The sequence below is a fragment of the Rhea americana genome, unplaced genomic scaffold (assembly GCF_003343005.1).
Source record: "Rhea americana isolate MKP2758 unplaced genomic scaffold, rheAme1 scaffold_33, whole genome shotgun sequence".
NCBI lineage: Eukaryota > Metazoa > Chordata > Aves > Rheiformes > Rheidae > Rhea > Rhea americana.
In genome coordinates, this window is record NW_028186457.1 from 6,701,734 (window position 1) to 6,722,885 (window position 21,152).

Genomic DNA, 21,152 nt, shown 5'->3' on the forward strand with positions numbered 1-21,152 from the left:
AGCAGTTCTGCAAGTGCCTCCTAGCTCTCCAGGGCATGAAAAGCATGTGTTACCATCTCTAGATTTCTCATTTCTCAGTGGTTCCCAGATTACCACCTTTGTGTTGCCTTCAGTCTTGCAAGAGAACTGCAAAAGCAGGAGAGGCAGTAGTGGGCTTTTCAGGCTGTGCACCTTGCACTCTCTTGGCCCTCAAGAGGCTGGAAGAGCAATACGACGAACTGCTCAATGCTTGCCGTTCCATATGAAGCCTGCCGGATCTAACTAATCCACAGAACTGAGAGATGAGAATGCTCAGGAAATACTTAATCTTGGAAAAAATGAATTGTTCAACTCCTAACAAGTTCTTACTKAACATGTGCAAACTGAAATTTGGCAGAGGTCTTCAGAAAGACCAAACTTGGGCAAAYTTTCCTGGAGTTGACGTAATATGTATTTTGGACATCAAGGCTAAACTCTGCAAAACTTCAAACGCTTGCTTAAAAGTGAAGAGGATCTGGGGCACCTCATGCAAGTAGAAGTAAGACTCCTCTCCAGCACAGACAAGCAACTCTTCTCCTTCATCTCATTTTGGACCTTTTACCTCAAAATTCATCAAAAAGTTCAGTCTTAGGCAGATATTTGTTATGCAGAATTTCACTCTGAAGAGTTTATCTGATAAAACCATGAGAAACTGAGAATGAAGTTCTGGAGCATTAAGTGTCAGGCAACTTCCCGTATAGTTCTAAATTATTTGCGTACCCAAGGTCACCTTGCTCACCCCATGGATATCAGTGGGGCTACTCAAGTGAGTAATGGGAGTTTACCCCATTATTTAGGAACAGTAACAGTGTTTTACTGCAGATACTGCTGCCTTACTTAATTTACTTGATAACCAAAGGCTGTGAAATTAAATTCTCTCTGCTTCAGTTGAATACCGTGATTAGGAGATTATTTTAGTGCAGGTCATTAATTTTAACAGGGCTTGGCTCTCACGTTGTGGCAGAGTTACTCAGAAGCAGGGAGCAGAACGCTCGCTTGTCTGAAGTCTGCTGCTATTGACTCTGGCAGTCAGAGGAGATGACAGAATGAATCAAAGCTGATCATGGAGCAAACATGACAGTGTTTCTGAGAGGTATTGTATAATCCTGTCATTCACCATAAATTGACCTAAGATTCACAGTTGATGTTACTGTACTTAATGATTTGTTGTTTGACTTTAACTCTTAATATTGACATTTTGGAGCAATCACCTATCAGATAATACAGACCTGTGATGAAGGAGATAATCAATTTAGCAGTTCCCTTTGCTGGCAACTTCTAGGAGCTCTAAAAGGGTCTCCGTCTGTGAATAGTTCCCACAAAGCATTTGTCTTATACGCTTCATTCCTGGAATGCAGTCCTGATCAGTGCTTTTGTTCCTTCTCTCACACAATGGCCAAGTTTAAAAAACATAAAACTCTAAAATGATATAAATCGTCTCTCTGTGTATAAAATATTCACTGATTTGGCATCTCATGTCATGGCACTTTCCAGGGTTAGCATGCAGAACTATGTGTCCTGTTGAAAAACTGCAATTTTTTTTTCTTCAACAGGATAAGGTTCCCAGCTGAGATTTCCAAAGCTACTTACAAAATTTGACTTTGAAAATATCAGTCCATTCTCTCGCTCTGGGGCTGCAAAGCATCAAATGTTAAATTTATGTCTCCTACAAGTCTGAATGTTGGTTTTCTTGGGAGCTAGGTCCATATAGTTTGACTGGGRGGGAATATTATGAGCAGAAAACTCAGGAGGCAGTGGGGGAAAAAGCAAATGCTTTTATGAGGTTTGAAATAAATGCTGATTTTTAAAATAAGTGCTCAGTTCCTAAAAGTTCTGATATTCCTATCAGAGATGGATTTGCGGGAAGAGAGCAGGGACATTGGAGAAGGGAACTGCCAGACCTGCACATACGGGTAACGTGTGGGTATGTACATACGTACACTTTGACAGGACTGCCAGTTCCTTGGAGAAGACAGATATGTTCCATTACTTGCCAGCCTACCATTATCTTTTGGGTAATATGTAAGCCTTATTTTAGGGATGAGTGTGCAAAAGTTCACTCTGGGTTATTACCAATCAATTACTATGAAGCAACAAATCCTTCTCACAGCTCCAGAGCATGGGCTGTGGCTTTGACCAAACTGTGAAAGTTCACCAGTCATCCATGTTGGTAGTTTCTGTGCAGGTTTACGTCTGATCTGTAATACTAGCAAAGCTCTGGGGCTGAGGAAGCAGGACAGCTGGGGTGGTGCAGGGTGCCCCTCTTTCCTGTGTTTGTTGTCTAGGAGCAAGGTTCTTTCATGCAGGATTAAGGAGCTGGGTATGGAAAGAGCTGTGGTGTCCTGGCAGCACAAGCTGCTCTCAAGCAGAAGAGTTTGAAGTGTAGCCAGACTGCTAGTGAATAAAAATTCTGCCATCTGTGATCCTTTAAAAGAATAAAAGTAAAACTTAAGGAAACAAAAGCCATTGCGTRTATTTTGTATGTGATGCTCCTAGGTAGGGCCCTATCCTGTATCCTTTGCCCTCCTGAGAACACTACCTCATGCTACATCTAAACAGGTGGGGTTTTTTGAGTGCATTAATGAGAGCTGGACCATCCTATTTAAAGTCTTTTTATTGTCTATAACCTGTTTTCCTAATTTCTTTAAATTGAGGAAGATGGGCTTATCTCAGTTTCAGTGCCTAGGCTTGTAGCTTTTTCTGCTGTGTATAAAGGCAAGAGTGGGCAGTCAATGCCTGTGACAATTTGCATATTGAGTTCTCTTCATTAAAGCCATACTGGGATGCTTCTRTAATTTACCCATCACTCAAAACACCCCATATTCTGTTGCCCTTTAAGTGCATGTGTGCAATGGAGTCTATAAAACTAGTTTAAATGTTTAATGTCAATGTAGTGGTTCAAGGTGATGGATTCAATAGGACTGTTTGGGTAGAGAAAGGCTGTGCAGTTTGTTTAATCTTTACCAAGTTTCAGAATGGTCAGAACTGTCACAAATGATTTATTTCTGAGATTCGTAGGGTGCAGTGATGGAAGCTGCACAAAGGGCTCAAAGCTGTATAGCAAGGTAAGGCTGCAAGTGATATGGCAAGTCGCTGGGAAAAGCGCAGAGGGAAGAGGTGGTGCAACTCCTGTTTGAAAGGTAACGAAATGTTTAGAGCCAGGGAACAATTAGTTTAGAAGAAAATGTAATGGTTCATGCATTTATTTAGGTAAATTGCTGAATTTGTAGTGCATATTTTGCAGCTGTGAGAAGCTCTTTCTGCACTAGATTGTAGTGTATTACCCAGGTGTAAAGTTGAATATATCTTTTGATGTAGGGGGTACTTCTCCAAGCTTATACCAGTATGATCAAGTACAGAATTCAATTTACTTAGTACAATTTCTGCAGTTAATCAAATCTGGATTCATAATTGCAAGTAACTTGCATTAAAATTATGCTTTAAGAGAAATATGTTTTTACAGTGATGGTAGCAGGCAAAGTGCAGAATACGTACTTCTGATTCTTCAGTTATAAGCCAGCTTCCTCTCCTGGAATGACTAGGCCCTGAATTACATTTACGTGACCTTGGGTTGGGGATCTACGCACTCCCTGATGCAAGCATAGCTGCCCTGAGTGTGTTTCCCTTGAGAGGAGATTATTCTGTGCTGTATCAGTCTGGTCCATGCAGGACTTGGAAAAAGCATCAGATGTTTAGGCATTGCAAATCCTTTTGCCATAGGCAAGGTTACTAATTAAAAAGCTTCAGGATACAGAAGCACCAGATGCAACCCAACCAAGGATGAATGTCAAGAAATTGGCAAGGAAAAGGGAAAAAGAAGCAAGAAAGAGGTTAGGAAGAAGAGATCTTTTAACAGAACGTTCCCTTTCTTTCCACTTGTTCTTTCTTCCCAACCTGTTTGGTGATGTCTGACAACATTACATCTTGCAGCAGGGTGTCTCATCAGCTGCATCTTACTGTGGAACTTGCTTATTGTGGCATTTCAGATGAAGCGCCTGGTCAAATCACATCTCATCCCGTTTTATTAGGTTTGCTGTCATCACATGACACGTCACTGATGGCATCCGGTCACGTTACAGCGCATCATTACATACGTTCTTTTGTATGTTTCCATTGACATTTTCATGAGACCTTGAATGTGTCCTTGGGACTTTGAAAATGTTGAAATATCCTTGCAAGTTATAACAACCATCAGTTCATTCAATTTAGACAGCACTGGGTGCATTCTAAGTGTGAATAAACATAGGCTGATGGAAGTTAATTATGCTGAGAAGCATTATTATTTCACTATGTCAGCAGAGGAAAACTAAAGTAGAAAAAGCAGTTTCTTAAAGGCCACACAGTGAAGCCATATTCGTAATGGCATTCAAAGGTGCTTAAACATAAGTACATGCTGAAATCCTGCCATAAATTAACCTGCCCTGGGAACAAGTGAAAGAAGTTCTGTTTCCCAAACCTTTGTCCTCTCCTAGCATCCATGTGACTTTATTCTGCATATTATTAAACAACTAGATGTTACTGCTCAGAAGGAATTTGTATAAGCCTGTTAGTTGCTGTGATGGACGTCAATTTACTGAGCTAACATGAACATCTTTTTGGGGCATGCTCTGCAGTACATGGCACTTCTCTGACATTGTGAAGGAGTAGAACATACACCCTGGATAGTTACTTGTTTCCTAAAACATYCTTGTTTTGAGTGGCTAGAAAAAATGGTGTACAAGGGTTAATCTCATGGATTGAACTGACCAGTTGTTCMCCTTGCTTTTCACTGGTCTAGGTGCTCAGTCTCTTTCAACTGTTTTGGGGAGGATTGGAATTCAGTAGTGGCATTTGCCAATAGCAGTGTGCATACACTGACTGTTTAATGCTTATTCCAAACACGGAGGCAAGGTTTTCTTAGCAATCTCTTCAGGTTTTGTATTTTTTTTAAAGTGGTCTGTTGCTATAAGTGAGAAGCATAAATTTTTAGGTAACAGGCACAGATGTCCTTCAAACCTCCACTAAGTGGTCTCACTAAGTACTCGAGTAAAATGAAGGATATTGCGTCAGAGGAAATAGCTGGGAATAAAGAACCATGTTGTCTTTTTGATGGAGGAAAGCTGCCTATGTATTACTACCAAGCAAGACAAAGAAGTTGTTAGGATACATAAGAGRGCTGACAGATGCTCCCCAAAAAGGGAGGATTTGGGTTCTCTTTTTTTTCCCACTGGTCTAGTTGTCAGAGGAGAACTGTTTTACTTGTGTGAAGCCATSGTTACCTTGATAAATAAGCCAGAGCCTCTGTGGCACTTCAGCATGGACATTGCACATTAAATATTTACCTTGAACTTTTGTGTAACTGACAACTATAAAATTTGTAAACTAATTTAGTTTGCATGTGCTGGATTTGTGGCAGGGTCTCTCTGCTGGGCTTAATTCAGATTTAACCACTAATGCATTAGTATTTCCACATCCAATTCATTGCACCAAAGCATRGATCAATTTGAAGGAAGCATTAAAAAATGTTTTATTTCATCTGGGTTTTCCAGAATTCTGCATCTTTGGTTTAGTACATGGTAAGCRTTATGGTGTGGAGGTGATCTCAGTTTCTGGACATGTACATCACTGGCAAGCTTAGTAAAAGTCATCACAGCTGGATGTGGAAATACTGTGTTTCTATTTGAAATGTCTATATGCACCTACACATTCTCCCTGTGCAGGATCAAGTGGTGGATTGGCAGTAATTTGGAATGTACATGGRAATGGGACAGGTGCCCAGGCATTTTGCTCATGCTAGAAATGAAGGAGGAAAGGTCAGTTTGTGCAAATACGTACCAAACATCATCCTATGTGATAAGCCAAATTTCAGTGAAGAACTGAAACTGTGCACTTAGTCTAAGTAAGCTTGTTGCTTTGGAGGAATTCACAGCATATGCACAGTGTCTGATGATTCAGGGTTTTAATTGGATTTTTAAAATCAGTTGAGTAGCTGTATTGGAGTTAAACATTGAGCCATGATAGAGACTGGTTTTCTGAGTTRTGTTGAACTAGAACAAGACCAGGTATGATTTCTGTTTTGTGATTAACAGGTCAACTGATTTTGRTGTGGTGACATGGAATTTATCCTCTGTTTCTGTGATATTCAGAAATGGGACTTGGTAGCAATTTATTTCAGGTGCTGTTAATTGTAGCACGTAACCTAGGAGGTCTGTGAGTCAGGTTCCTATTGTAAATTGTTCCTGAAAGATCTTCCTAATCTTATTAATACTGACTGATTCTTTGTATTAGGATTTCCTACGGATTGGTGGAGTCTAAAGGATTAAAGCCCTCTGAGTCAAGGATGACCTAGATTCTGGTAGCTTTTGTTATGCAAATCCTTACAGTCAGAGGTCATGTATGGAACCATCTGAAGTTAATATGAGTTCATGTATTTSAGTGTTATCTCAGATTAATAAATGTTTCAGTTCCAGGTGAGTATAGTGCAGTTTATGTAGAAATATTTCCAATTTGCTTTGATTTAGGAGTATATTCATAAAGTGACTTAAGATCTTAAAATCCAAAACTTTCTGGCTGCTGCTGAAAGTTGGATTCTGAAGACACTTTGGAAAACAGGACTTTCCTCCTCAGTTGCATTGGGGGATTGGAAACTCTCCTTGGCCCTTGCTAACATGATAAGTTCAAGGAATCAGCAAATTGCCAGCAATGAAACAAGTTCTTTATGTAACTTTTCTTTTTTTAGGGAAAAATCCCTGAGCTTTTTGTGGCTGTCTTAAATAGAAAGAAATAAATATGAAATAAGAGCAGCAAAAAATTATAGAACTACTGTCTTGCCCATCTTGGAAGGGAAGGATGATTTACATGCATGGCCATTTTTCTCTTCTGTACTTAGGAAGTGCTTTATTACTTGAAAATTTCATTAGCAGGGAAAATAATGTTCCCAAACAACGTAATCCTAGCCTGCTTTAGTCCAGCTGTCCCTACTGCTTGAGTGGGAGCAGATATMAGTATCAAAACCAGAAAGATACTGAATGCAACTGATGTGTTTAAAGGCATTAATACATTTTCCTTTATACTGGCTTGCCCAAGTTCAGCAGCTGGAACTCGGGTCACAAATGAAAAATCACTCTATTTGGTTATGCATGTATGTTTTCATTCTTTCATTTATTTCCTGGACCTGACTACTTAATTATAGTCTTTTCTTGTTTTAATACTTGCCTTTCTATAGCATGCCTTGCCTTTGAGAATGTGAAAATATATAAATAAACTGAGTAAGACATTCCATTTTAGGCCARTAGTAGCCTAGGCAGTTATGATTATGCTGTTTATGAGTAAACTGAGACTAAGATGTTCTCCCAAAACACTCACTAACCCTAGTGAAAGKCTTTCAAATTTAGCAGAAGTTTTAAAGCATATTTTCCTGAGYGGCTTATAATCTGTCAAACAAAGAGTTGCTAGTGCAGTGGGCACAGGGGGCAGGGCTGACCATTTTCTGGTGTAATCACCAGCAGGGCTGGGACAGGTTCAAAGTTATTTTGTTTTAGATCAAGGTGATATCCTTGAAGTCAGTAGAGCGCCAGCAGTGTAAAACTCTTGGAGATTGGCCTTGGGTTTGGACCCTATTTGTGAGCAGCCTAACCAGCTGGCTCTTAAAAACATTTCTCTTCGCCTTTCTTTTTTTGCGGACATGCAGAATTCACAAAATCAGAAGAAATCCTGTAGGATGAGAAGCTAGCGTGCCTCGTTCTGAACAGAAGTGTTTTTACCAGCTCTTTCGACACCCCCACACAACGTCTGTCTACTCCTTCATATGTACCTCTAGCTCCCTTTGAGATAAATTGCTTTGCAGCTCCCAGGAATGGCAGACAGAAATGCAGCCCCATTACGGCCGGCTCTGTGTCCTTTGGTATTTGACAGTGCAGCGGAACGACTGGTTGCATCGCAGTCCTGTACTTCTCTGCTACCTTGCGGAATATACCAGTAGAATGTGGGTTAATGGGGCAGGCATGGCACAGAAAATAGTCTCTCTGGTGGAGTCATTAGGATTTGCTGGCAAATTGCCAGCTCAGTTGGCGCAATTTTACTCTCATTTTTCAGAGCAAGCTTAAAGGGGAAACCTCTGTTCGTTTCAAGGCTTTACAGCCAACGAGRAGCTGGGGCTTGCCTGCCACTGTTAGGATCTCCAATGAACAGCTGGCTGTATACTTTCATCTAAGCACTTAGCCAATTGATTTTTGTTGTTGTTGTTGTTTTGAAATTCGTAGTCGAGATTGTTCAAAAATGAATGGATCTGCATGGAACTGATTGGTGAAACTGCTGCCTGCTCACTATGTCAGGATTTTGTAAAAGTCAAAAATCAGAGTCTGAGGTGCATTTTGGAAAAAAAAAAACAAAAACAAAACAACCGCCTTCTACCTGTGTAAGGTATAGCTGAGCAGGCACAGCTGGACTTCAGTTAGTACTATATATATATACCAAATATTTCAGTTCTGCAACAGGATTCAGCTGCATGAGAAATTAATAGGAGTTGATGTCACTCAGCTCCTGAAAGAGTTAGGGTTATCACAGCTATATGGCATTGTAATTTGTTACTTGTCTGAAGAGTTAATTGGAGGGGTACCATGAATTTAGTTATTGCCATATAAGAGGCTAAAATTAAAATTGATTTGGGGGAARAAAGGCTTGATACTGTATTTGTTTTGCTTGGTTGCTTAAAATCAAATTCCACCTACCGGAATCAAATGTATCTTTCTGTTTTAAAAAACTTGAGGTCAGTTTCCATGTAAAAAATGCTTTCATGGTTAATGCTTTCTGATCTGGAATTAGAGAGCAAAAGGGTTAAGTCTCAATCCCTCTCTGATTTATATTTCCCTCCCCTCCTTCCCAGCTGTGGACATGGATGGAAGATCTGCAGAAGGAGCTCTTAGAGGATGTCTGTGCTGACTCGGTGGATGCGGTTCAGGAGCTTATCAAGCAGTTTCAGCAGCAACAAACAGCCACCCTGGATGCTACCCTCAATGTTATTAAAGAAGGGGAAGATCTAATCCAACAGCTCAGGTAAGCATCCGCCTGGAGGACAGGACTGTGGTGTGTACTGTGTTTTGGTGTGCATAAGTGGGGAAAGGTAAGTTTAGGATTAATTGGGAGAGTATATTTACTCTTTGCTTATTTATGATGGTTTATGTTCTTAGAGTGTTTTATCAAAATTACAAGGAGTGATTAGTATGGACTGATTAAGTCTGTGAAGCAGCATGGACTGCAGTCTTTGACAGGGAGATTRTATATAGACATAATGAACTGAACTGAAACAAATTCTTTTCAGGTGAATATTTTAAGTGGGTACTTACAGAAGATTGCTAAATGGTCATGAACTGAGGCCTTGTGATTTATGGGATTACTCCTGGTACAGGAAAATTGTATTCCTCCAAATAAAATATGCATGTGTCTAGCAATCTGCACTCATTTTGCATGCAGCATCTTCCATTTATCTTTGTTCATAGGGATTTATTAATGTTGTCAAACAGGATCTTGTATTGTCAGTTCTACTTGCTTTATGAATTAAAACAGCTCATTTTACCTGATTTGAAGTACACCAAGTGACTAACTCCGAAAAGTTTTTTTGCTTTCTTAGTCTCTGTGTGTACTAGAACAAATGCTTGCAGAGAGTGCAATAGTCTTACCCCAAACTCATAGTACTGTGATCTCTCTCACTTGTTCTTATTTACARTGGTATCCTACTACTTTAACTTTGTTGACAGCAGTGTTTTCCTGCCTTTAGTGATGTAACTGAGCTCAGAACCAAGGCCAGTACATCCACTGTTCTTGAGATCTTTGTATTATTACATATTGCCCTTCTCTCCAAGTATATAGTGTGTATAATATGTATAAATGTATAATACGAAAATCTACCAGGTCTCGTGCATTTCACCTGAAACTCACCCAGAGGGTTATGTGAAGAGCTCTGTAAGATGCAATGATTGCTCTGCTGCAGCTATGTGCTCAACTTTCCTCTGTACTTTTTCCTATCACCCAAGATGTGCAGTCTTATCCACTGAGTCAAAATAAGGTCAAGAGATTTGGAAAGGCTTCCTTAAGTTTTGAATGTCATTCAACTCTAGGCAGCTACMCAGGAGAGAGAGAATGCAAATGCCTAGTCTTGCTTTATGTGGTTTACCTGTGTCACAGGGGACGAGCGAGGGATGCGAGCTGTGGTATTGCCTGCTTTGAGCAGAGTTGGCAAGGAAGGATTGGGAGTAGAAAGAGGCGGGTTCCATCCATCCATTCATCTTAGCTGATAAGCAGAAAGGAAACATGCTGTGTTTGGTAAGCATGCTGTCAGATGGAGGGAATTTTAGATAACATAAGTATGGCCATGCCAGGTCAGCCAAGGTCCACATGGCCCATTATCTTGTCTCTGATGGTGGGCAGTTTCCTTTTGGAAGAAGAAAGTTTTTCTCAAAGTTCAGGGCCTGTCTAGGAAATCACAGGAAAGGCAGTGAAATTTTGTACCAAAAGATATTTTTATTCCAGAAACCCTGCTCATCTCACTTAATGGCATATCATTCCAGCATGAAYACCCATGGAGAAGAGCCAGAAATGGACCCTGTGTAAGGCTATCAGGTGGAGTGTGGGCTGGGCTGAGAGGCTGCAGAAAGTGTACGTGTTAAAGGAGTCTTAGTGCAGGCTGTGGGATCAGGTTGGGGGGGGGGGTTTGCCTGCACCTGCACCTGTGGAATAATGGTACATGGAGCCATGTGGTGGCCAGAGTGCTTTTTGGGGTTGAGAAGTCATTTGAGCATCACTGTGCATAGCAGTTGTAGGAGGAAGCCCAGTATAGGTGGCTGCAAGGTGATTGAGGGGAAGAGGTGAACTGAGAGAGAGCAGGTGGGTGTTCATCTGTTTTAATGTAAACTTGGTCAGTTCTTAGTTTCTGTCTTTGAAAAACAAGGTTGCTATGTTTGAGAATGGTTTCGGGATTGGTATTGTACCTAAACATTTGAAAAATGTCAAGGCTGCATTTGTGGCAGCTGTTTTTAACCAAGAAATCACATTCCTGGGCTCTGGCTTMTATTCTGGGCAGTAAGCAAGGTGGAGCAGGGTAAAGCAGGATCATCTACTTCTGATAAAGTTAAGTTCTGATAAATACAGAGAACAGCTGTCTGAAGAAAGGAGGCCTTGGATGCATGCAAATATATGCAGAGCTGGATTGTCAAGATGCTCTTTGATTCAAGTGTTGTTTTCAACCACTCTGACTAGTGTAACAGCATAGCCTATAGTATGATCCTGGACTCTTGCAAAAAAGTGAAGTGGAACCACATAAGAAAAACACAAAACCACTTGAGTGAGCACCCACTCTGATAGCTTTCATAGCTGCTGGCAAAAGCAAAAGAACACTCCTGGAAAGAAGGAAAAATCAGAACTGCTGCAATCTTTCCTTAACACAGCATTGCATTTCACAGTGTGGATTTTGTACCTGTTGTGACGCCAAAGATTGCAAATGCTGTAACAATGAACAGAAGGAAATACACTGCTCTTATCAAGCGTGTCATAGCATGGGTTAAAACCAATAAAATGAATGGGGCCTTGAGAAAGTTTCTATTTCTTGTCCTTATCTCTGAGAGCACAGATATTAGCTTAGAGAAGATCACGTGTGTAATACTACCCTGTGTCTCCTCCTGATAGCTTGGGAAAAACTCAGCTGCTTGAACTAGTCAAATATGATGCCTAGGACTGCTGGCATCAGGAGACCACACCTATCAAGAACATAACAAACCTGACTTGCAACACCACACGTACCGTAACTGACATCAGAAACACTTTTTTCACTCTTTATTATCAGTCCTGAGGTGCTCATTCTCGGCAGTTGGTCAACACAAAGCAAATCTTCTAGAAAGCAGTTGTGCTTGCAGGAGAGCTGCTGGAGGCAGTGTTGCTGCACATCTGCTGGAGGCAAAACAATGACTTGTGTCAGTGAGATGGGGAAGTAAAGGGATGTTGGGAGGGGAAAAGTGGCAGTGAAGATTTCTGGACCTTTTTTTCTTTCTTTACAATAGTTAAGTGTGAAAGCTGTTAATAATGGGTACATTTCACATAGCTTTTTCCYCCATTAAAGCACTTAAAGCAATTTCAGGAGCGGTGACTCCATTTTGAACAAACTCAGCAGCAGTACACTAAACCCACTTTTATGTTCCCTATGGGTTTCTTGTGTGTGTGTTGGAGGTGGGTGGGGGGAGAGAGCAGGGATTGTTTCAATAGTTTCTCTGCATTTTAAACACAGTTCATATCCTTCTGGAGAATACTAGGAATCTTTTATGAATTATTTCCCAGAATTTCTCATTCCCTGACTGAACATGAGACCTTGTGGTAGAAGCATCCARTCTCAGAAACTTCTCGAAGGGCCGGGGGCGGGAGTCTTTCTGAAACCAGACTGTATGGAGATCCTCAAGGCCTTTTCTGAGGGGACAGTGGAAAAAATAACAGATTATTACACTTGAATTTTGGCATTGCATCAGCTACTGGAATGCAAGTGTGACTTGATTTGAAGAGTGAAATGTTTAATGAAAAAGAATTTGTAAAACCAAGTGTGTCTTTAGATCCCATGAGAGATCTAAGATCTACCAGTCTTGAATAATTCATAGAGTCATTTAGCTATTAAATGAATAGTAATATTCCTGCATTTGAATAAAGACATATTTCTTGTCCTTTTCTAGAAGACAGGTGCTGACTGAACTTGATTGAATGTGGGCTAAAATTAAGTTGTAGTTTCAAAATCTTGCCTAGTTGTCTTCATTCATCCTTTCTCTGTATGGTTCGAACGTGGAGGCAGAGAACGACCTTATGGTCACCAAGAAGGTGAAACCACAGGACTGACAGAGAGGGACAGAAACTATATTGGCTATAGAAGGAGTAATATCAGCCTTGTAAGCGAGGGAGACTGGAGTACATGCTTCAGAATGATACTGGGGCATATGAACTTCAAGATGTCAGAAAGAATGTATCTGAGGAAAAAGAGGAGGTGCACATCCAAAGAGCAAAGTAGTGTGTTGTTAACAGYATTCTGTATTTTTAAATGTAATTTTTAAGCTTCAGATGTTCAGCCAAGTGCTTGTACTGTTCCCCTGAGACACATAATGAAAACAAAATAACATACGTATGTTTTGTTGCCTTAGAACCCAAAAGGTATGGTTTTAAACTTACCTAAAATGACTGTGTCTATCAATGCCTATGTTCAATTTATGGCGTCTGTATTAGGTAGTATGAATTTTTTTACTCCAGTTATGTTCACTAACAGTGTTAAATTAACATTTAAGTTGACTGTATATTGTTTTTATCTGACCCTATGTAATGATAATTTACAAGTAGYGAAGTACCAGCATTTCCATCTAATTCCATGTAAAACTACCCACACTTTGTTAGATGTTTATAGAGGGGAAATTCAGCCCTGAAAAGGAAATGGAAACCTAAAGACTGGGAGCCCAGCAGTACAGTTGCACAGTGGGCAGACTCCGCAGGCACTTCTGCTGAGCCGCCCAGAACAGAAGCTCTTGCGTGGCTGGCCAGGAGGAGGGCTCCCAGCTGCAGTTCGTTCCTCATGGAGCACTGTGGTGACCTGGCAGCATTACCTGACTTATTGCTTGTTCTGCGGTGTTACCAGCTGGCTCCCGCTAAGTATGGGAACTTGTCAGTGGCTAATATTCCAGTATGATCTGTGGAGTTTTTCATTGCCACCCTACCCACCTTCCCCAAGCCAGATCTACAGACTGATAGGAAATACTGATGTAAGACCTACTGGCTGACCCACTCYGTTCTGTTTTCCTGCCAGTGCACAGGGCTTTCCAAAAGCGTATTTTATAGGGCTTTCAGTTGGTTTAGTTTAAATATCCCAAGCAATGCGGCAGCTATCACAAGCCCTTGTGAAAGCTGGGCTGCACAATGAAAACTGTTGCATCTAAGCCTTGTTTGAGCCAAAGTACCAAAACTAAGCACTAAATCGTTGCTTCAGATTTTCCTGTCTGTCTCTGTTAAAGTTGGTGAATCTTTCATGCCACGTTCAAGGATAAGTGTTAGCTCTTTTTATGKCCTCAAAGGCTCTTTTATCCATAAAACATCTACGGCAAAAAATTTACTGATGCTCTAAAAGACTGTAGATGACCCTATTGGTAMATGTGAGAGCACAAGCAGAAAAGAAACTGTCAGGGCTACCCTGCGTCTGGGCTACGATTTGTTTCAGGTACAGCAAGCTGTCCTAGGTATCCAACCCACCAGTTAAAAGGACTTGCTCTCCTCTGCTRCTTGTGTATGGGGTGTATAGCAGCAGGATGTGACCTCTCACAGACACATGCCACTTCACTTATCCTCATTCAGGGCAAGTCAGAGTGTGTGTTATGGAACTTGAAAAGGTCTTGTCCTTCAGTGAAGCTTTTTGCACTGTGTTCTGAGTATTTTGCAGGATTAAGTAATCCAGAGGGCTAATCAAGGGATCTCTGTCCCCTTAGTCTAAAATATTGATAATTCTGATTCAACTAATCCACAAGTAATAAAGAAAATGTTTGCACAAAATTAASTTGTAAAGGTCCAGGTGGCTAAGTAGCAGCTCTGAGCTTTGTGCAGTTGAGGCAGCGTGAGCATAAGATGGAGCAAGGACATTCTGTAGGATTAAACAGGTTTGCCAACCAGACTCCTCAAGAGAGCCGTTGACAGGTGCCATTCTGCCCTACTCTTCCCCTCCAAGCCTGCACAAGTGTGTAAGGTCATGGTGTCACAACACAAGAAAGCTTGTCCCCATTGTTCAAACTTTGTGCCAAACTCAGCAAGTACAAGATTTCAGCAAGTAGAAGACACAAGGGTTGCATACACCTTCCCTCAGCCCTTTGTGCCTGGGCTTACATCTCAGCGGCGTGCAGAATCACAGATGTGTAGTTCTTGCTCTTTTGCCTGCTTTAATGCTGTGCTTTAACTATTCTGTCTGCCTTGCCACAGGGACTCGGCTGTTTCCAACAACAAGACTCCACACAATAGCTCCATCAGCCACATTGAATCTGTCCTTCAGCAGCTCGACGAGGCCCAGGTACAGATGGAAGAGCTCTTCCATGAGAGGAAGATTAAGCTAGACATTTTTCTTCAGCTCCGGATTTTTGAACAATACACCATCGAGGTAAGAGCTAGTTGCTTGACCTGAGAAAGGTAAAGCTGTGGGAGAGGGAGTATATGCAAACATACTGTTGCAGGATATACCAAGAGCTGTTTGGTTGTGCTTAGGTGTCCAGTGGCAAAGAGAATTTAAAACTAGGTTTTAAATTTGGCATGTGCAAGCTAAAAATATGCTAGAGTGCACTGAAACAGGTTCATGTCTGCTGGCTGCCTGCATGCTGCATATCTGCTTGCTTTGAGGAAAAGCTTTGTAAGATGCCCCTGTATAACTCTTCATTGGCTCTAGTCACTTAGGAATTTGACAGTTGTGAAACACTTGCTGGTGAGGTTTGTCTCTTCAGATACAAACATAGATGTATACAAACAGACATACGCAGCTTTAAACCACCAAGTAAAAACATTTTAAGAATCAAAGGAAAGAATTTTTAAAAGATAAGCTTTGAGCATCACAGTTGATTTATAAAATGGAAGGGGGGAAAAGAGAGGAATAAGAGAAGCCTTAAAATGTATTTTTATGTCCCTGTATAAAAAGATTTTTCAGTTCTGTTTTCTACTTCTGTTTTGAAATCAAAACTACTGGATGTAAAACCCATCAAAGCAGTMATAATTGAGGTGTTCCTGGAAAGAGTATCTTTAAAGAGACAGTAACCAATCTCATTAATTGCTTACTCTAATTCTGATAGAACATGGTGCAAAAAGAAGAACTTGTCAATTAACTTGTGTGCAGAATCCAACAAAACCATGTGTCAGCGCTTATGTCCCTTCTGAGGTGTGTTCCTCCTACCGTATCCCACTGCTGGTTGCTCAGTTTATGCAACACTCTGTGTTTTATGATGATGTATTCCTGAAGGTATTGTTTGTAAATCTGTAGGTAATGTCAAGGTGGGTACTGATAATTAGTGGGAACCTTACTATGCTGTGTTGCACTTTGTAAGTCTTTGTTTTAAGACAAGACATGATAAATTACAGTGCAATAAAGGGCTGGAAACAGGGGTATTTAGATGTCTTAATCTATAATTGGAAGCCAGAGATAGTGATCAGTGAGGAGTATCTGAGCTTTTCTGTTGTTGCTGTGCAGTTAGGTATTGTGCTGAAGACTGTTCTGCAGTGCTTGTTATTAATGTAAATTAGAATAGTTTCATTAACATTATTCTTTATCCGCCAGTTACATACAGCCTCCCTGATTTTGGGAGACAGTATTGTTTGTTAATGTGTGTGTGTGTGTGTGTGTGTGTCTGTGTCTATGTATAAATGTATTTATTTCATTGTCAAGTAACATACTTTTCTCTGTGAACCGCGGTTGCCTTAAGAATGCTACATTTGCAATTCAGGAACTCTCCAGACAGTACTGTCTCCTATACTTAAAATAGTAGGTATGTTGATACTGCAAAGTGGCAAATTTTGAATACCTAATGGCTTTTATTCTAAAGAGATGAATGATACATGAAAGCATATGTGCATACATGTCTATACATGGCACCTGTGTTTTCAAAAATGAAGTAAAAAATGAAAAGCTACAAGTGGTCCTGGAAGATACAAATATATCCATTGACAGTATATGATCAGCTCATGAGAGCTGGTCATCAACATCTCAGYTTTTCTGTATTTCATGGCAAATTCTAGCTCTGAATCTAGAATTATGCTGACTTTGAGTAAAGATTTAAAAGAATTCACTATATACTAATTTTTTTGTCTTTGTACATTGTCTTTCAATCAAAGATCTCAAGGATCTTTACCACCATRGATAGTTTCACTGATGAGGAAACTGAGGCTGCAGGAAATGATGTGGCTTGTCCTAGGGCCTTCTACATGTGGTTCCAGAGCTGGGAATACCATGAGGATCCCTCAGTTTTGTTCTTCCATGGATGCCACTTCTGTGTTTCCACAGACACAGCTGAAGTCATTCTGATCTATTAAGATGTTTAAAATCTGACATGTGCTTCAGAATCTTCGCAAGTCAATTAGCTAGAAAGGATTTTAAAGAAAATCACCTCTTAGTTGTCACTGTAGATTTGCTATTTTTTATCGTGAAAACATCTGAATTCCCTCTGCAAGATTAATGTTACAAGGAAATGTGAGAGCATGTTTTATAGGGAGCCTATGGGTAGATGATTTTGCCCCCAAAGCCCTCCCTTTCCAATAAAATATTTCTTAATTTAAAATAATTATAACATTTACTTTTTAACTGAACACAGAATGAAAAATATTTGTATCCAGGTCAGTGTCTTAAATTTTATGTATACATTTAGTGATCAAACAAGAATAACAACTTGGTAGATAAAAAAAAAGGCAATTTGAAATAACATATTAAATGATACATTTATACAGCATATTTCAAACAACAGCTGAATTGGCTCGAACTGACACAGTAACAATCCTTAGAAAATAGATTGCAGTCACTTGCCTCAACAGAATAATGAAGATTCCAAGTCAGTAAGGAAACGGTTATCAAAATTAATAAAATTATCTTACCCATTGTTGAGAAGCAAAGAAGATTTTTTTCATCACCATAATTAAAAAGCATGTAGTATTTCTGATGTTTGGTTATTCTAAGCTTGTAAGGGAAAAAAATGGTGAAATTAGGACCAGGAAATTAAAAATCTTTTCTACTAAAGATAAGTAGTTTGAGCTGTAACTGGAAATAWAGGTTTTAATTTTCCATAATAGCCCAGATCCTGCATAGATTAAAAGTAGTGAAATAATACGTACCAGTATGATTCTCAGAGGAATTTCTTGTTTTCTAGTGTAGATAAACCCCCTTCCATCTGTCTAAAGAGCAGTGCCATATTGAATGTATCCCCAAAAAAACTCCTCCACCTGCTGCAGCCATGTTAGTCTTTCTCAGAATCACAGAATGGTAGAGGTTGGAAGGGACCTCTGGAGATCATCTAGTCCAGCCCTCCTGCTCAGGCAGGGTCACCTGGAGCACGTTAGACAGGATTGTGTCCAGGCAGGTTTTGAATATCTCCGGAGAAGGAGACTCCACAACCTCTCTGGGCAACTTGTTCCAGTGCTCTGCTTCTGCTTCCTGCACTCCTGCAAACTGTCTGAAAAAGGGGGCCCAAAGCACAGTGCTGCTGGAGCCAGACTGCAGTCTGTGAGAAGTAGCGCTGTCTGAAGACTGGAGAGGGGAAGCTCTTTTCAGCATGCTGAAAGGCTTGGTTATCAGCAGCCTGCTTTGAAAAGAGCAGTTGACTAATTTGGATTTTGAGCTGGGATCTTCCAGTCTCATTGACGGAGCACATCCTGCCCATCGTTCAGGAAGGGAGCAAGAAGAGCCTTCTGGCTGTGGGTATTGGCTACGTTGCAGCGGCAGGTTTGCTCCAAGCAGACTGGGTTTCCCCAGACTCTGTGCCTTGAGACACTGAAGTAGATCTCACTTTAAAATGCTGCAGTGCCTTGTTCTATAGAGTCAGAGTTTCAGTAGGTTTCCKTGGGAACCCCAAGGCTTCTGTGTGCTTCTTTCATCTTGTCAAATGTTTGTTCTTCCGCCTTGCCTCAGGTCTGTGCTCTCACCCTTGATTTCTCTGTTTCTGGGAAGTGCTCATGCTGAAGATCCTTCCTTAGGTGTTCTGGTTAGTGGAAAAACCTGCATCTCTCTAGTGGCAGCCAGGGAGAAGCAGCTGTGGAAGCCTGTCTGCTTCCAGCAGCTTTTGGGAAGGCTGTGCRTTAGAGCTCAGTCTCAGAGAACAGTTACAGCCAGTGATGCTTCTTTCCACTCAACTGTAGTAGCAAACATCTTTTACCCTGTTCATTTTCTACACTACCTTCTCCCTCTCCTGTGTAACTGATAATGCAAGCAGAAAGTGTTAGGGATTTTTCAAGTGCACAAATGGCARTTAGATGACTGGCCTTTATTTTTCTTTCAGAAAGTGTCTAACTGTCATTTGTCCTTTGGAAACTTTACTCCTTTTACTGCCTTCTCCAAATACTGAAATCCATACCACATCCATGGACCACATAACCTTCTCCTTTGACAGTCCTTCCTAAATTTGCACCGTACCCATCTGCTTTGTAGCCTTCTATTTTATAAATTTTTCTATAATCTCCTCCTCCTGCCAGAGGTTTGGAGTCCAATCAAAGTTCAAATTAATGATACTGCACAAGCAACATTTACTTACATCTTTTTAGAGATTGGACCTTCTCTGTGCTTCAGTGAAATCTGCCTACTATTGTTTCATTTTGTCTTCAGGAGAAGTATTTTGCCTAAAGAGAGGCCACTTGCCTTTTTCTTTGTTAGGACAAGCCAGTTGCATTCATTTAGGACTTCTAAAGACTTCTAAACTGCACAGGCAGCTTTTGTGTTGTATCTGAGACAAGGCAAGTTTGGCAGATATTAATTTGAATATGAACTCACAGGCACATAGCRTGTGCTGCCTTTGCTTTCTTGCCTTAATCTTACTATACTGATGGATACTTATACTCTGGGTTCTTAGGGTGAAGTATATGAAATCCAAACTGTTCCAGCACCTAGAAACAGGCATAACAGAAACATGAGAAAGCTTATCTATCCCTGTGGGGGATATCTACCATAGGTTTTAAAACCATAAAATGACAATCTATATATTTTTCTGTTGTTTAGGAAACGTGTCTAATTTTGATGCCTGGTGTTTTATTCCTTTACCAAGTCAATGCACATTTCAAGACAGAACAGGATCATTAAGAATATATAGTTAGACTTTCTATATGATATAGACTCTAGCTGAGTTTGTGCAGCCAACCAAATAACTCAGAAGATTTCATGCAATCTGAATGTGGTAACTGATCCRCTACAAGGAAGTAGGGTGTAAGACCCGAGGAGCTGTAGCTGGCAGATGTTAGCAGCAGTGCTGGCACCCCACTGAGCATACATATGAAGCTTCATACGTATGAAGCTCAGTTGTATCCCAGAATTATATCCTCAGTAAAATCTGTCAAATGTAACTTGTTTCTTGCTTCAGAAATAGTCATTTAATGACTTACTAACCATTATTTAAGTGAATACTAATATACAGTAAAATGCAGAGAAAACACATGAACGGTAAAATGCACTGAGCTGTGACCCCTATCAAAGTGACCTGCATCCGGAGTCCTGCCTATTTTTTCTTTGTATCTTTTGCAGAGAGATGGTCAAATTCACCTATGGGTCTCTCATGAAAATCTGTGACTGAGACAGAAGTGATCTCAGCTGGTGTTTGTGTCTGGCAACAGTTACTGGTTACCCCCAAGTAAAACTTCTCTTTCATCTTCCCAGAGCTGCCCAGCTCCTTCCGTTGTTTTGTTTCCTGCAGTGCATGTGGATCTGCGCAATGCTAGACAGAGACAATTCACTGCAGCCCTAGAGCAACATGCTTTCTAGCCTGTGGCTTAGTCCTGGAAGGGATTATTGAAGTCCCATTGTACAATATAAATTTGATCTTGTGTTCTTTCTACTGTCCTTCAAAAAGGCCAGTGATTACTGAAATTTTCATCTACTGGGTATCTGATTTTGTGTCATTCCATCTCTTTGGCTCGATTTCATCTACTAATTAAATTTTTTCAGACTTGATTTCAAATGCTGGCTCTTCTAACTGCCTTCATCCATCCCTGTGCATGTAGAAGGGATCAGGAGCCAGCTTTCAGACAGTAGTTCACTTCACTGTTATTTACAACTCACCTGAGTTTCTCATTTTAGGTTTATAACATTAGCAGAATCTTTCAAGTGAATTAGCTASCTGCTTGGAGGTATGAGTCAACTCCTCGTTGACTTACAGCTGACACTCAGATGTGAGCTTCCTTATTAGAAATAAGAGTTACAGAGGTTTTGATACATACTTGAAAGAAAGGAGATGATAAGAAAAAGTTCAGATTTTTCTGTTCGTAAGATAAATCCTGTAATGTCTCATATTTAAAGAGCTTTTATTTTTCTTTTATATATATATATGTGTATATATATATATATATATACACACCTACCTACTTTTCAAACTGCACAATGTTTCATTTTAAGGGAAGTAAGGCACYAAGCTCTTCTGGGTACCATGTCTTTC

General features: G+C 40.4%; 1 protein-coding gene across 1 annotated transcript in view; it reads left to right on the top strand.

Annotated features, from left to right (window-relative positions):
* Positions 1 to 21,152, top strand: part of KALRN (kalirin RhoGEF kinase) — a 515,456-nt gene that overhangs the window by 306,376 nt on the left and 187,928 nt on the right. Inside the window, exons 12-13 of the mRNA XM_085311032.1 lie at positions 8,882 to 9,051; positions 14,974 to 15,148. Of these exons, the coding sequence (XP_085167158.1) occupies positions 8,882 to 9,051; positions 14,974 to 15,148 (345 nt within the window). The remainder of the gene's footprint in view (positions 1 to 8,881; positions 9,052 to 14,973; positions 15,149 to 21,152) is intronic.